This window comes from Petaurus breviceps, unplaced genomic scaffold (assembly GCF_028583685.1).
Source record: "Petaurus breviceps papuanus isolate PSGF00001 unplaced genomic scaffold, PetGlider_PUasm1.0 214, whole genome shotgun sequence".
Lineage (NCBI taxonomy): Eukaryota > Metazoa > Chordata > Mammalia > Diprotodontia > Petauridae > Petaurus > Petaurus breviceps.
Genome location: NW_027185863.1, coordinates 14,771,521 through 14,785,689, shown reverse-complemented (window position 1 = coordinate 14,785,689; position 14,169 = coordinate 14,771,521). Strand labels below are relative to the sequence as shown.

At 39.8% G+C, this 14,169-nt stretch overlaps 1 protein-coding gene across 4 annotated transcripts in view; it reads right to left on the bottom strand.

Annotated features, from left to right (window-relative positions):
- Positions 1–12,044: 12,044 nt before the first annotated feature.
- The window catches only part of CARS2 (cysteinyl-tRNA synthetase 2, mitochondrial), a 65,584-nt gene continuing 63,459 nt past the window's right edge, over positions 12,045–14,169 (bottom strand). For all 4 annotated transcript variants that reach the window (XM_069094104.1, XM_069094103.1, XM_069094106.1 and 1 more), the window contains 2 exons: positions 13,457–13,708; positions 12,045–12,232 (listed from right to left, as the gene is read on the bottom strand). In XM_069094104.1, the coding sequence (XP_068950205.1) occupies positions 12,164–12,232; positions 13,457–13,708 (321 nt within the window). In that variant the 3' untranslated portion in view covers positions 12,045–12,163. The remainder of the gene's footprint in view (positions 12,233–13,456; positions 13,709–14,169) is intronic.

Here is a 14,169-nt window from a genome sequence, read left to right as displayed (position 1 = left end):
TTTAGTGTGTATGTCATTCCCTCCCTGAGCCAAATTCAATGAGAATAAGGTTGACCCATTCCCTTTTGCCTTCCTATTCTTCCCCTCCATTGTGATCATTTTCCCTTGCCTCTTTTTTATGAGATAGTTTACCCCATTCTGTCTCTCCCCATCTCCTCTCATTATATTCCTCTCTCACCTCTTAATTTCACCTTTTAAGTATCATCCCTTCCTATTCAATTGGTCCTGTGCCCTCTATGTTTACCTGTAGACATATATATATATATATATATATATATATCTATACACACACATTCACATATGTATTCATATGCCCATATACCCTCCGATATAGACATATGTATATGTGTGTGTGTATATATATATATATATATATATATGTATATATATTCAACTATTTTCATACTGAGAAAAGTTTTGTCAGTTACAATTATCATTTTTCCATGTAGGAATGTTAATAGTTCAACTTTGATAGGTTCCTTATGATTTCTTTTTGCTGTTCACCTTCTCATGCTTCTCATATCTGAATGTCAAATTTTCTATTCAACTCTGGTTTTTTCATCAAGAAAGCTTGAAAGTAGGGGCGGTCGGGTAGCACAGCAAGTAAGAGCACTGGCTCCAGTGTTGAGAAGACCTGGAGATCGAATCCTGGGCTCAGACACTTAGCACCCACCCAGAAACACCTGGCCGTGTAACCTTGAGCAAGTTACTTAACCCCAATTGCTTAGGGGCGGCCAGGTGGCTCAGCGAGTAAGAGTACTGGCTCCAGTGTTGGGACGACCTGGAGATCGAATCCTAGGCTCGGACATTCAGCACCACACCCAGAAATAACTGGCCGTGTAACCTTGAGCAAGTTACTTAACCCTGATTGCTTAAAAAGAAAGAGCTTGAAAGTCCTCTATTCCACTGAATGACCATATTTTCCCCTGAAACATGATACTCAGTTTTGCTGGGTAGATGATTCTTGGTTTTAATCCCAGCTCCTTTGACCTCCGGAATATCATATTCCAAGCCCTTCAATCCATCAGTGTAGAAGCTGCCAGATCCTGAGTTATCCTGATTGTGTTTCCACAATATTCAAATTATTTCTTCCTGGCTGCCTGTAATATTCTCTCCTTGATCTGGGAATTTTGGAACCTGGCTATAATATTCCTAGGAGTTTTCTTTTTGGGATCTTTTTCAGGAGGTGATCGGTGGCTTTTTTCAACCTCTGTTTTGCCGTCTGGTTCTAAAATATCAGGGCAGTTTTCCTTGAGAATTTCTTGGAGGATAATTTCCAGGTTCTCTCTTCGATCATGGCTTTCAGGTAGTCCAATATAATTTTTAAATTATCTCTCCTGGATCTATTTTCCAGATCAGTGGTTTTTCCCATGAGATATTTCACATTGCCTTCTATTCTTTCATTTGTTTGGATCTGTTTAACAGCATCTTGATTTCTCATAAAGTCATTAGCTTTCATTTGCTCCCATCTAATTCTGAAGCAATGATTCTCCTCAGTGAGCTTTTGAGATTCTTTTTCCATCTGGCAAATTCAGCTTTTTAAGGCATTCTCTTCATTGCTTTTTGAGCCTCTTTTGCCATTTGAGTTAGTCTATTTTTTAAGGTGTATTTTCCTCACTCAGGCTGTTGACTCTTATTTCATAATTTTCTTGCATGGTTCTCATTTCTCTTCCCATTTTTTCCTCCACTTCTCTTATCTGCTTCTTACGGTCCTCTATGGCCTGTAACCAGCTCATATTTTCCTTTGAAGCTTTTGGTGCAGAAGTTCTGACTTCACTGTCTTCCTCCTGTTCCATGCTTTGATCCTTTTTGTCCCTAAAATAGGAGTCTAATATTGGATTCTTCTGTTTGCTTTGCTTCCTTTGCCTGGTCATGTTGCCACTCAATTACTTGACTTTGGGGCTTTTTGCCACAGTAGGACTCTGCCAACAGACAGGGGAACTTCTGTCCCAAACATTGGGGTTTTCTCAGCTGCCAGAGGTATTAGATGGGTGCCCTCTCTGAGGCCTCCATATGCTCTGGCAAGCTGGACACATACCCTAGGACCTCCACCCTAGACTGCAATCCAGATCCAAGAACGTTAAAGCAAGAGCGATTACCCCTCAGACTGGTGGTTGGTCCCCCTACACTCTGCAGGCCAGGAGCTTAAGCTGCCACATGGAGGTGGCTACACCGCTTCTCGCCCCAGGGGCAAAAGCCACGCACTCCCACTTACTGGGTCCCAAAGTCCAGACTGCACTGACCTCTCACTTTGTCCTTCGCATCTGTGTGTTGATAAATCTGGAAATGGCCACAGATGCTGCTGATCTGGAGTCCCTCAGGCTGGCGGCTAGTCAGGCCTGCACTGGGGCTAAAGCCTTGGCATAGGGCTGGGCTCGGCTCCCAGAGCACTGTGCTGGATTCCTGGTGGCCTGCCGGGCTGTCCTCAGTGGGAGGTTAGCTTCTTTGTGTCATTTTGTGGGTTCTGCAGCCCCGAAGTTTTTTCAGAGGTGGTGAGAGCTAGAGCCGGCGTGGAGGTCCTGTTTCTACTCCCCCCACCACAGTTCTATAACTCATTCCACAATCTTGATCCATATTCCTGCAGAAGATCTACAGTTCTGCTTCAGCGTACATCACCATCTTGAAAATACTCAACATCATTTATCCTCATTGCTGCAGAATTATAATGCACAGCAAGCAAATAATTACTATTCTTTCAGTAACTTCTTTAAGACTAGAACCATTTGTGGAAAGAAAACTTGCCTCTAAATATATCCTCTAAGGAGTATTCTGAGCTACACTGGGCTTTTCGTCTACCCGTGGTACTATTCTTACAGAAGGAACCCATTGACTTAAATGATTAGAGGGCACTGAGAATAATAAACCTGGTCCAGATGGACATGTCTGAATAAACCAGCAGATTATACAGAAAGGGAAATGGAAGGGGTGGGGTGAGGGCCAAGAGTGGCACACCCAGTGGCATAGGCCAAGTAGGTGTCCTGTTACAATGTCTGCTTTTTAGGTTACCAAAGTAAGTGTGTCTTGTGTTTCATGGGGCAGATGCAAAGAAGGCTAGAGGAAGGTCTTTCATGGGTTGGATGGATCACTTGTGGATGATTCATGGAAAGTCAGTTAAGAGAGCATAAAAGGGGTATCCAGACAAAGAGCACAGATCCATTTGAGGGCCCGTGTGCCCACTGTAGGTGTTCCTTGATATTTTATCTTAGCTTTTTGTTCTCTATACATCTGTCTCCCTAGTCAATCTTAAAAATTTTCGTGGCTTTTATGTAAATGATTCCCAAATCTGAGGTATTATACCCAGCCTAGACCCCTAACCTCAATCCCCCTCTAGCTTTAGTTGCACGTTTTCCAACTGCCTATTAGACACATCATGGTCTCTGGTAGCACTTCAAATCCTGCATGCTGCAAACCAGAAGGACCATGTCATCAGATGATAATATGACTTGCAACTGACTGATCCAAGTGAGGGAGGGCTGTGCAAGGTCACTAGTCTTGAAACAAATGGGTCCACTGACCAGGTATTCATCAGGAGGACTGCAGATGGCCCAGGATGCAAGGGGAGATCCTGACCCTTTTAAGCTAAGGTCTTTTCTGGTTCTCACTTTGAGAGAAGCAACATCCATTCAGTGAATAGACCTCTTTAACAAGTGAGTCAAGGGATGGCCACTTTAATTAAAAAAAAAAAACTAGGAGGGGAAGACCCTCAGGGTTGGTGGCCAAAAGAGAAACAGTCACTATTTACATCCACTCTAAGCCAGGAGGGTCCCAAAATAACCATTAAGTGGTGCTTGGACAGGGAACTAAGTCAGTTGCAATTCATGTCATTATCCCCCTTGGTCCTCTTCAAGAAGGAAGGACAAACCACAATCTGTGAGTAGTCTGAGCTACCTGAATGGGGGCCCCAGCTGGGTCACTCGGCTTGTCCTGCCCTCTCCTCTCCTCACCTGAGGGTGTTCTGCCCAAAGAAAGGTAAATTTTGATGGCCTAAAAGTTGCCTCCTTAATTTGGGATTTACTGGCTAGACTTCTTTCTCAGATACCAAGCCTTAATCCCAATTCACTCTGGAGTTTATGGATTGAACAATGTCTGTCACTGCCCAAACACCACTTAATGTTTATTTTTTAGGCCCTTCTGGCTCAGAGTGAATGCAAATAGTAACTGTTTCTCTTTTGACCACCAACCCTAAGGGTTTTTTTTTAATTAAAGGGGCCATCCCTTGACTCACTACCCCCCCCTTTTTTAACTCCCAATATGATCCTTGAAAACTTTAGGGTTCTTAGGGGATACCAGTTACTTCTCATATTTTAGGACCTTCCTATTCAAATGTATTTACCTTTTTGAATCCCTCTTGACTCTGTCGTTGATGTCTTTTAAGTTTCTATTTAGCTCTGTCTAAAAATCCATTTTTGCCCTGTGTAATTATATTCAGTTTTGCCAAGTAAATACTTCTTGTTTGTTATCTTCTTTTAGAATATTACAGATCTCCTATTCTTTATAATGTTAGCTGCTAAGTTTTGTGTAATGCTGACTGGATCCTAGGCACGTGAATTCTTTATTTCTGGATATTTTTCTTTATTCTGGAAAGTTTGGTTTTTGGCCATGATGTTCCTAGGATTGTTAATTTAGGGGTTCTTTCAGGAGGTTATTAGCATGTTCCTTCTATTGTCACTTTGTACTCTGATTCTAACTGGTTTGGGCAATTTTCAATTATGATTTCTTGAAATATGGTATCTACGTGACTTGCCTTCTTAAAGAGGATACAAACTTGGGTCTTCAGGCTTAAGACAAATTTTTTTTTGCTATGTCATATGCATACACCTATATGGCAGAAAACCCTCCAAAACACTTTGGCTATGAATAAAAAAAAATTGCTTAGCCTAGTTTTAAGGGTCTTAACAATCTGGTTTCAGACTTTTTTTTAGGCCAACTTCCATCCATCCATCCATGGTTCCAATACAGACTTATCCTCTTCCAAACCAAAGGGGACTGACCCCATCCCAATTCCCAATATTAGATATGCCTGACCTTGACTCACCTTCCTCAGTCACATGCCATTCTTCCTACCAGTCAAAATCCTATCCATCCTTCAAGACCTAGCAATTATCACTGGTCTCTGAAACCTTTACTGATCCCTTCTAATTTAGATAGTACCACTCCCTTCTCCAAACTCAGACAAAACTTCTTATCATTTTTACTGGGTAAGATGGTATGAGTCCACATAACTAAGCCTGCTTTGCCTACATCATACCTATATATAGTATATATATATATAGAATATAGTAACAAATGCACCAAATAAAAGACTAATGCCCCATACATCCTCTCCCTTAAGAGAGGGGAAAGAAATCTTGCCAGGATTCACAGGCAGCCTCCTAGAGCCTCAGTTTCCTTATCTATAAAATGAGGTTGGACTAGATGTCCTGAGGTATCTTCCAGGTCTCTATCAATAAGCCTATGAAGAAATATCAAATTAAAAAGCAAAAAAAAGTACAATAAAATGATAAAAAAAAAAAAAAACAACAATGGGGGGGGGGAACTTCTAAAAAGAGAGAATAAGACAGCAACAACTATACCTATGGTCCAACAATCTCCCAAGTAGTTTTGAATCATAAAGAGATAATAAGGTAGATCTTAGCATCTATAAAGGATGGCTCCAGAATTCAAGAAGACTATGATGGCAACTGTCAATCAAGACAGGGAACACATGAAAAAGCAGTGGACTTGAGCACAGCAGAAACAGTGACAGAAGAGCAAAAAAGAACAAAATTTTTTTAATATTCTACAACAGGAAAAGAATCTCTACAAAATAAAGCATCAGAGCTAATCAAGATAAGATCAAAGTTATTGATCTCCCTCTATAGTATAGAAAAAGTATGAATAACCCATTACCTAAAAGTTTTATAAATAGGATAAAATATAAATTGGTAGAATCCATAGGATACTGAGAACTGAGAACACTAATAATAATATAAAAGCAAAATGGAAGATTTGAAAGAGCAATAATACTAAGGGGAACATAATGGGGGGAAATAGGTATAAAGGGGCTTTAGTTTTACCAGATCTCAAATTATTATATAAAGCAGTAGTTATCAAAACTCTGTAGCAACTAGATTTAAAAAACAGGTAAAGGTGTAATCAATAAGACAATGTCTAACCTTCCATAAATCAGAAAACACTAACAAGAAGGAAAGGACTCTATTAAACAAAAACTATTGGAAAAATTTAACAGCAATTTGTTGGAAAATTGGTATAGAAAATCATCCTACAACACATACCATATTAAACTGAAATGGAAACATGAGCTAAGTTAGAGTAGAATGGGAATTCATACCTCAGCTCTTGATAGATGACTGCAACAGCAAAGATACAAAAAAATTAAGTAAAATAAAAAGATACAAACTGGGAAAAAAGTTTTTGCACAAAATTTCTCTGAAAGTCTTACATTATAGTAAGTATATTGTATAGTATACTGACAAAAATACAAATTAAGAGCCATTCCCCAACAGATGAACAGTTAAGAATATTAAAGAGGTCTTAAAAGAAGAAACCCAACTATCCACAACTACTTAAAAGGGGCAAAAATCACTAAAAGAAATGCACACTGAAACTCACCTCATGCTCATCAAATTGACTGGGAAAACATAATTGGGAACATTTATGCACTCTGTGCAGGCTATGAATAGGTCTAACCTTTTTGGGAAACAATTTGGAATTACTAGAGATACAAAATTGTTCATCTTTTTGGCTCAGTGAACGATTAGGTTCATATTCCAAGGATGCTGACAAAAAGATACCTATTCTAATGAAAATATTTGAAACAGCACTACTTGTAAGAGCAAAAAGTTGTAACAAAACCACATGACCCTTTGTGATTGGGGGAACAGCTTAACAAATTGTGTTATAGAAATGCAATAGAGTATTATTGTGGTACAAGTAATGATTAATTTGAAGAATTCAGGGAAATATATGAAGATGTTAATGAAGTGATTAAAATTGAAAAAAAAAAAAGTAGAACCAAAATGATATGTGTGTGTAGTAATTGTAAGTATATAAAAGATCAAAACTTAAAAAAAAAGTACATTTAAAAAATTATTGACGGGGCGGCCAGGTAGCACAGCGAGTAAGAGCACCGGCTCCAGTGTTGAGAAGACCTGGAGATCGAATCCCAGGCTCAGACACTCAGTACCCACCCAGAAACACCTGGCCGTGTAACCTTGAGCAAGTTACTTAACCCCAATTGCTTAGGGGCGGCCAGGTGGCTCAGCGAGTAAGAGCACCAGCTCCAGTGTCGGGATGACCTGGATCAAATCCAGGCTCAGATACTCAGCACCACACCCAGAAATAACTGGCCGTGTAACCTTGAGCAAGTTACTTAACCCCGATTGCTTTAAAAAAAAAATTTATTGGCCCATAGATATGCCAACTGTACTCCATAGCTTCTCCTGGGCTGAATGTCAACCCCATTGCCATTTTCATCGCAATTGACAATATAGTCAATAATGGGTCCCTGGAAAGCAGAGTCAAAGTGGGAGAGAAGAAGTACATTGAGCTCTGCCCCTATAACTCCTCTAAAAAGATCTAGAAAATGTAGCAGACTGAATGAATATCAAAAAATCCAAGAAAAAATTAGGGAATCATTTTTCAAACCCAGATTAAGGCAAGAGGTCTGCAGACACCAGGACAGAATCTGGTCAGCAATGTGCCATGTGGAGCATTTCTGTGTAAGGAGAGGCTATGCACCAGGGGAAAGGTCTTAGATCCAGTAATAGGGTGACCTGAACTTGTGTAAGCTGCAGGGACAGGTGCCAATTGGCAGCTCTATCGCTCACAATCCAGTCCTAGTCAGATTCAGGGTGGACTGAAGGGACCTGTGCTTAGGAGTGAGCAGTGGAAAACCCTAGATTTTGTACCAAAGCAAGGAGCAAGTTTTAGAAGCAAGCAGTAACTATCTGTAGCTTGGACTACATGAGTGGAATGGTATCTCAGTTCCAAATTCTAACCTAGTCTGAAGTCTACAGAAGAACAGAACCTCAAGTGCAAATGTAGGTAAACATAAATCATCATAAGGGGATAAACAAGGATAAATCACTTATGTTTTAACACAGATGTGATGAAACGTGTTCCCATGGAACGTTGTCAACTTCAGGGATCATAGAGGGAGTCTAATTAAACAGAAGGTGTAGTAGTGATTCTATCTTAATCTTAAAGAGAAGAGAAGAGGAAGAACATGGCGGGAGAAGAGAGGAGATAGAGGAAAGGTAGAGAAAGTTATCTAACAACCAGAATATGCAAGTGGAACTCTATACAAATATAGAGGAAGGAGATTTCACTTTCATTTAAGCTGGTTAAAGCACTGGCTGGAGGGACTTCAGGAAAGTGAATCACCAGCAGCTGTGGCAGTTTCCAGAATTATCAACCCTTAAATGCCAAAGCCAGAGTGAGCAGTCAATGTGGACTTTGTGGGGATGGAGGGTCTGGAAGTATGGTCCGGCCTCTGCCCCTGACACAGCAGCCACAGCTGCATGGCTGCTTCAGAGCTCCTGGCCGGCAGAGTGTAGGGGGGCCAAGCGACCATTCACAGAGCAATCGCTCTTGCTTTAACCTGCTTGGATCTGGATTGCTGTCTAGGGTGGAGGTCCTGGGGTGTGCGATCAGTGTGCCAGTGCATGTGGAGGCCTCAGAGAGGGCAGCCAACTAATAGCTCTGGCAGCTGTGAAAACCCCAGCAACTGGGACAAAGCTCCCCTGTCTGGAAGGAAAGTTCTACTGTGGCAAAAAGCTCAAAAGTCAAGTGATTGAGTGGCAACATGAGCAAGCAAGGGAAGCAAGGCAAGCACAGAAACCTGACTCTAGATTCCTTTTTTGGGGAAAAAAAGGATCAAAGCATGGAATAGAAGGAAGACAACAAAGTCAGAACTCCTGCACCAAAAGCTTCCAAGGAAAATATGAATTGGTTACAGGTCATAGAGGAGCTTAAGAAGGATTTTGAAAACCAAATAAGAGAAGTGGAGGAAAAATTGGGAAGAGAAATGAGAATGATTCAAGAAAATCACGAAAAGAGAGTCAACAACCTGACTGAAGAAAATAACACCTTAAAAAGTAGACTAACTCAAATGGCAAAAGAGGCTCAAAAAGGCAATGAGGAGAAGAATGCCTTAAAAAGCCAAATTTGACAGATGGAAAAATAATCTCAAAAGCCCAATGAGGAGAATCATTGCTTCAGAATTAGATTGGAGTGAATGGAAGCTAATGACTTTATGAGAAATCAAGGTACTATTAAACAGATCCAAACAAATGAAAAAATAGAAGGCAATGTGAAATATCTCATTGGAAAAACCACTGACCTGGAAAATAGATCCAGAAAAGATAATTAAAAAATTATTGGATTACCTGAAAGCCATTATCAAAAAAGAACCTAGAAATCATCCTTCAAGAAATTCTCAAGGAAAACTGCCCTGATGTTTTAGAACCAGAGGGCAAAATAGAGGTTGAAAGAATCCACTGATCACCTCCTGAAAAAGATCCCCAAAAGAAAACCTCTAGGAATATTATAACCAGGTTCCGGAATTCCCAGATCAAGGAGAGAATATTACAGGCAGCCAGGAAGAAACAATTTGAATATTGTGGAAACACAATTAGGATAACTCAGGATCTGGCAGCTTCTACACTGAGGGATTGAAGGGTTTGGAATAGGATATTCGGGAGGGCAAAGGAGCTGGGATTAAAACCAAGAATCACCTACTCAGCAAAACTGAGCCTCATGTTTCAGGGGAAAATATGGTCATTCAATGAAATAGAGGACTTTCAAGCATTTTTGAGGAAAAAACCAGAGTTGAACAGAAAATCTGACATTCAGATACAAGAAGCAAGAGAAGCATGAGAAGGTAAACAGGCAAAAGAAATCATAAGGAACTTATCAAAGTTGAACTATTTACATCCTTACATAGAAAAATGATAATTGTAACTTATGAAACTTCTCAGTATGAGAATAGTTGAAGGGAATATAAATGTATATATATATGTATACTTACACATATATGTTTATATAGGAGGGTATATGAATACATATGTGAGTGTGTATATGTGTACAGGTATACATACAGAGAGGGCACAGGACCAATTGAATAGGGAGAGATATTTAAAAGGTGAAATTGAGAGGTGACAGAGGAATATAATGAGAGGAGATGGGGAGAGACAGAATGGGGTAAATTATCTTATATAGAAGAGGCAAGGGAAAGCTGTTACAATGGAGGGGAAGAACAGGAAGGCAAAAGGGAATGGGTCAACCTTATTCTCATTGAATTTGGCTTAGGGAGGGAATGACATACACACCAAATAGGGTATCTCATCCTACAGAAGAGTAGGGGGGAAGGGGATGGGGGGGGGGGGATGATGAAAGGGGGGGCAGGTTGGGGGGAGGGAAATTAGAAGCACCCACTTTTGAAAAGGGACATGGTCAAAGTAGAGAATAGAATAAATGGGGGGGATAGGATGGAGGGAAATACAGTCAGTCTTTCACAATATATCCACTATGGAAAGGTTTTGCATAGCTACACATGTACAACCTATAATGAATTGCTTATCTTCCCAGTAAGGGTAGGTGATGAGGAAAGAAGGGAGGGAATCTGGAATTCAAAGTTTTGGAATCAATTGTTTAAAAAAAAATTATTATATACATATTTTTTGCATGCAACTGGGAAGTAAAATGTATAGGCACTGAGGTATGGGGATCCATCTTGCCCTACTGGAAAGTCGGAGGGGGGAGGAGAGATACTGGAGAGAGCAGATTGGGGGAGGGGGTATACAGTGGGATTGGTTTGGGGTGGTAGGTAGGGAAAGAACAGGGAGAAAATTTGTAACCCAAAATTAAGGAATAAATGATGTAAACTAAAAATAAACACAAAATGTAATTTAAAAAAAAAAAAGAAAAAATAACTGGTCCACGGGGCCATGTCATCTTTCAACTATCTGCAGACAAGGTCCAAAGACAAACAAAAAAAAAACGTGCTTTGAACATTGGAGAAAAAGGACTTGGTTACATAGGGCTTTTGCTTTCACCAAATCATTCTTAAATTCATGTACCAGAAGGTTACCTCATAGCAGAGTGGCACTGATGTGTCAAGTCACTCTATGGGGCAAAACTCAGCAATGAGAACTTCATTCTGAAGCACGACGGTCCTGGCATCTTGTTCACTTCACAGGCTGGGACCAACAGCAACAGCTTTGTTTTTCAACTGTTCTAAAGCTGACTGACTGGACAGCAAATATAGTGCATGGTCTCTGGCCAGGTGGCAGAGGCCGGAACACTGTGGAAGTCACTGAGGGCTGTGTCCATCCAGCAGCAGGACTAACGTTGCTGAATATGCACAGCCATTCCCTAACTGTGAAAACACTGGCCTACCTTCCCAGTCTATCCTCATGTCCTATAATCTTTGTGCTTTTAGTTGCTTGACTTTAATGTTGCTTTATGGTTTTTGTTTTAACTTACTTGAGGGGGAGTGTGGCAGAGCAGATAAGAAAACTGGCCTCAGGCCTAGGAAGACTTGGTCCAAGTCCTGCCAGTGATACTCACTGGCTGTGTTCTCTAAGCAAGTCATGAAATCTCTTGGTGCAATTCTTAAAAACCATTAAGATACGGAGAGTATGCTGACTGACCTACACTGTTATAAGAAGTTCCCTCACTTAGGGCGGCTAGATGGTGCAGTGAATAGAGCACCAGCCTGGAGTCAGGAGGACTTGAGTTCAAATCTGGCCTCAGACACTTAACACAAAAACTAGCCATGTGATCTTGGGCAAGTCACTTAACCCCAACTGCCCTCCAAAAAAATGCCAAAAGTAATAATAATAATAATAATAATGATAATAATAGAAGTTCCCTCACTTGATTGTTCTCTTTACCAACAAAATCACAGGCTTAGTCCTTCTCCTTTTTAACTAAACTGAATATTCTATCTATAATGCAAACTAAGTCAGTCATTATAAATGGTATTATACAGCTGACAAAAGTGAAAATCTCTTAAGCACACTTAATAGAAATGAAACAACTTCTATCAGTTTAAAATTTAGTTTTAATGTTGACTTAACAGCAGAAAAGAAAACTTTAATGTAAAGTTTTACTCTTCCAAAAGTAAATCTTGAATCGTATGTCCATGAAAGAACACATTTTAATTTCCAGTTTTTTGCTCCTCTGTTCCTGGTTCCAGCAATTCCCATGTAGAAATATTGCTCCTATCCTATAAATCAAAATTTTAAAAGAAAATCGTTTTAAAAAGCTACCTTTTAATCACATAAGCATTTTTTTAAAAAATAGCATTTTACTTTTTTCAGTTATATGTGAAAGGGCGGCTAGGTGGCACAATGAATAGAGCACCGGCCCTGGAGTCAGGAGGACCTGAGCTCAAATCCAGCCTCAGATACTTAACTCTTACTACCCATGTGACCTTGGGCAAGTCACTTAAACCCAATTGCCCTTCATTCCCCCTGCCAAAAATAAAAATAAAAAAAATCAATTAGGTATAAAGACAATTTTTAACATTTATTTGTGCAAAATTTGAGTCCCAAATTTTTCTTCTTCCCCTCCTCTCTTCTTAAAATGGTAAGCAATTTGATATGTTATATATATGTAATTGTGTAAGATATATTGCCATATTAGTCACAATTGTGAAACAGACCAAAAGGAAAAAAAAATGCATTCTTTTTTTTCTTTTCAGAACTTATTTTTAGTTTTCAACATTCATTTCCACAAGATTTTGTGCTCCAAATTTCTTCCCATCTCTCCCATTCCAAGATGGCAAGCATACTGATTACTCCTTCCTCCAGTCTGCCCTCATATATTGCCCCCATCTCACCCTTTCCCCCTTAGTTTCTTGTAGGGCAAGATATACCCCCATGCCCTGTATATCCATAAGCATTCTTTTTTTTTTTTTGCTTTATTGGAGGGGGAACTCAAGGCAGTTGGGGTTAAGTAACTTGCCCAAGGTCACACAGCTAGTAAGTGTTAAATTTCTGAGCCCGGATTTGAACTCAGGTCCTCCTGATTCCAGGGCACCACCTAGTTGCCCCCCCACCCCATAAGCATCCTTAATGGCAAGATTTTGAATAAAATTTTGAAATTTATTTTGAATAAAATTAAAAAAGAGATCCAGATGAACCTTATGAGACTTTATCATTTTTCCTGGTGAGAATTTTAGTATCTTTAAGCCTCCTTAAAGAAAAGCAGTTTGTAAGCTACTTAAAGACAGCTACTCAAATACTCCTTTTAAGGAACTGTCAAAGAAAATGCATGAATCTCTTCTCTCCAACTAACCCACAGTATTTAACATACATGGTAGCAACACTTCCAATGTCAATATCAGGAACTCAGAAATCTATACCTTCTGGCATTTCTCAAAAAAGAGGCCCCCTTTTCAGAGAATTCTAGGGCATATCTTACACAAAGCATAAGGTGTTTAACTAACCTTAATATTGATTCCATAGGCAGCAAGGTTCTGCCGAAGGCTGTCACAAGCTTGGAGTAGTGGTTCCCTTTCCAAGAGCAACTGTTGCCTTTTCTCTCTCTGTAGTTTCTTGGCTTCTTTGGACAGGTCAGATGGGGCAGTTCCTGTGCCTTCTGGTGCAGCCAGGGAGTACTGACGGACCTTGGAACGAAACTGCACTAGCTCATCAACCACACTATGCAGAGTAGCTGAGCTCCTATTTTCTGAAGTAATCTAAACACAGACAAAATTCCATTATAAAAAAACCACAGCAACATCTGGGTCTGATGAACAGCACACAGAAACAGTAATTTTTCTTGATTTGGTTCAATAAAGTTGATGCAATGACTAGTCCTACAGTAATGTCTGGATAACATTTATATAAAGAAAGTGCTTGATTATAGAGTATTTGTATTTCATATAGCAAGAAGAACAAAACTGTACAGCAAAGCTATTTATAGTCTGTTCAGCCATCAATCATCTACTAGCCTTCAACTCCCCTTAAACTCTGTCCTTATTCCCCATTTGACAAAACTAAACTCTCAAACCAGCAACCAAAAGAAATATACCAAGAAGAGTAAAGAGTATAAATTGAAGTTATAGTTTTCACAATCATAGATAAGGTAAAAATTCACAATGGTCAGCATAGAGTAGAAAAGATAGTAAAAGACAAAATAGACCGTCTCAATCACATA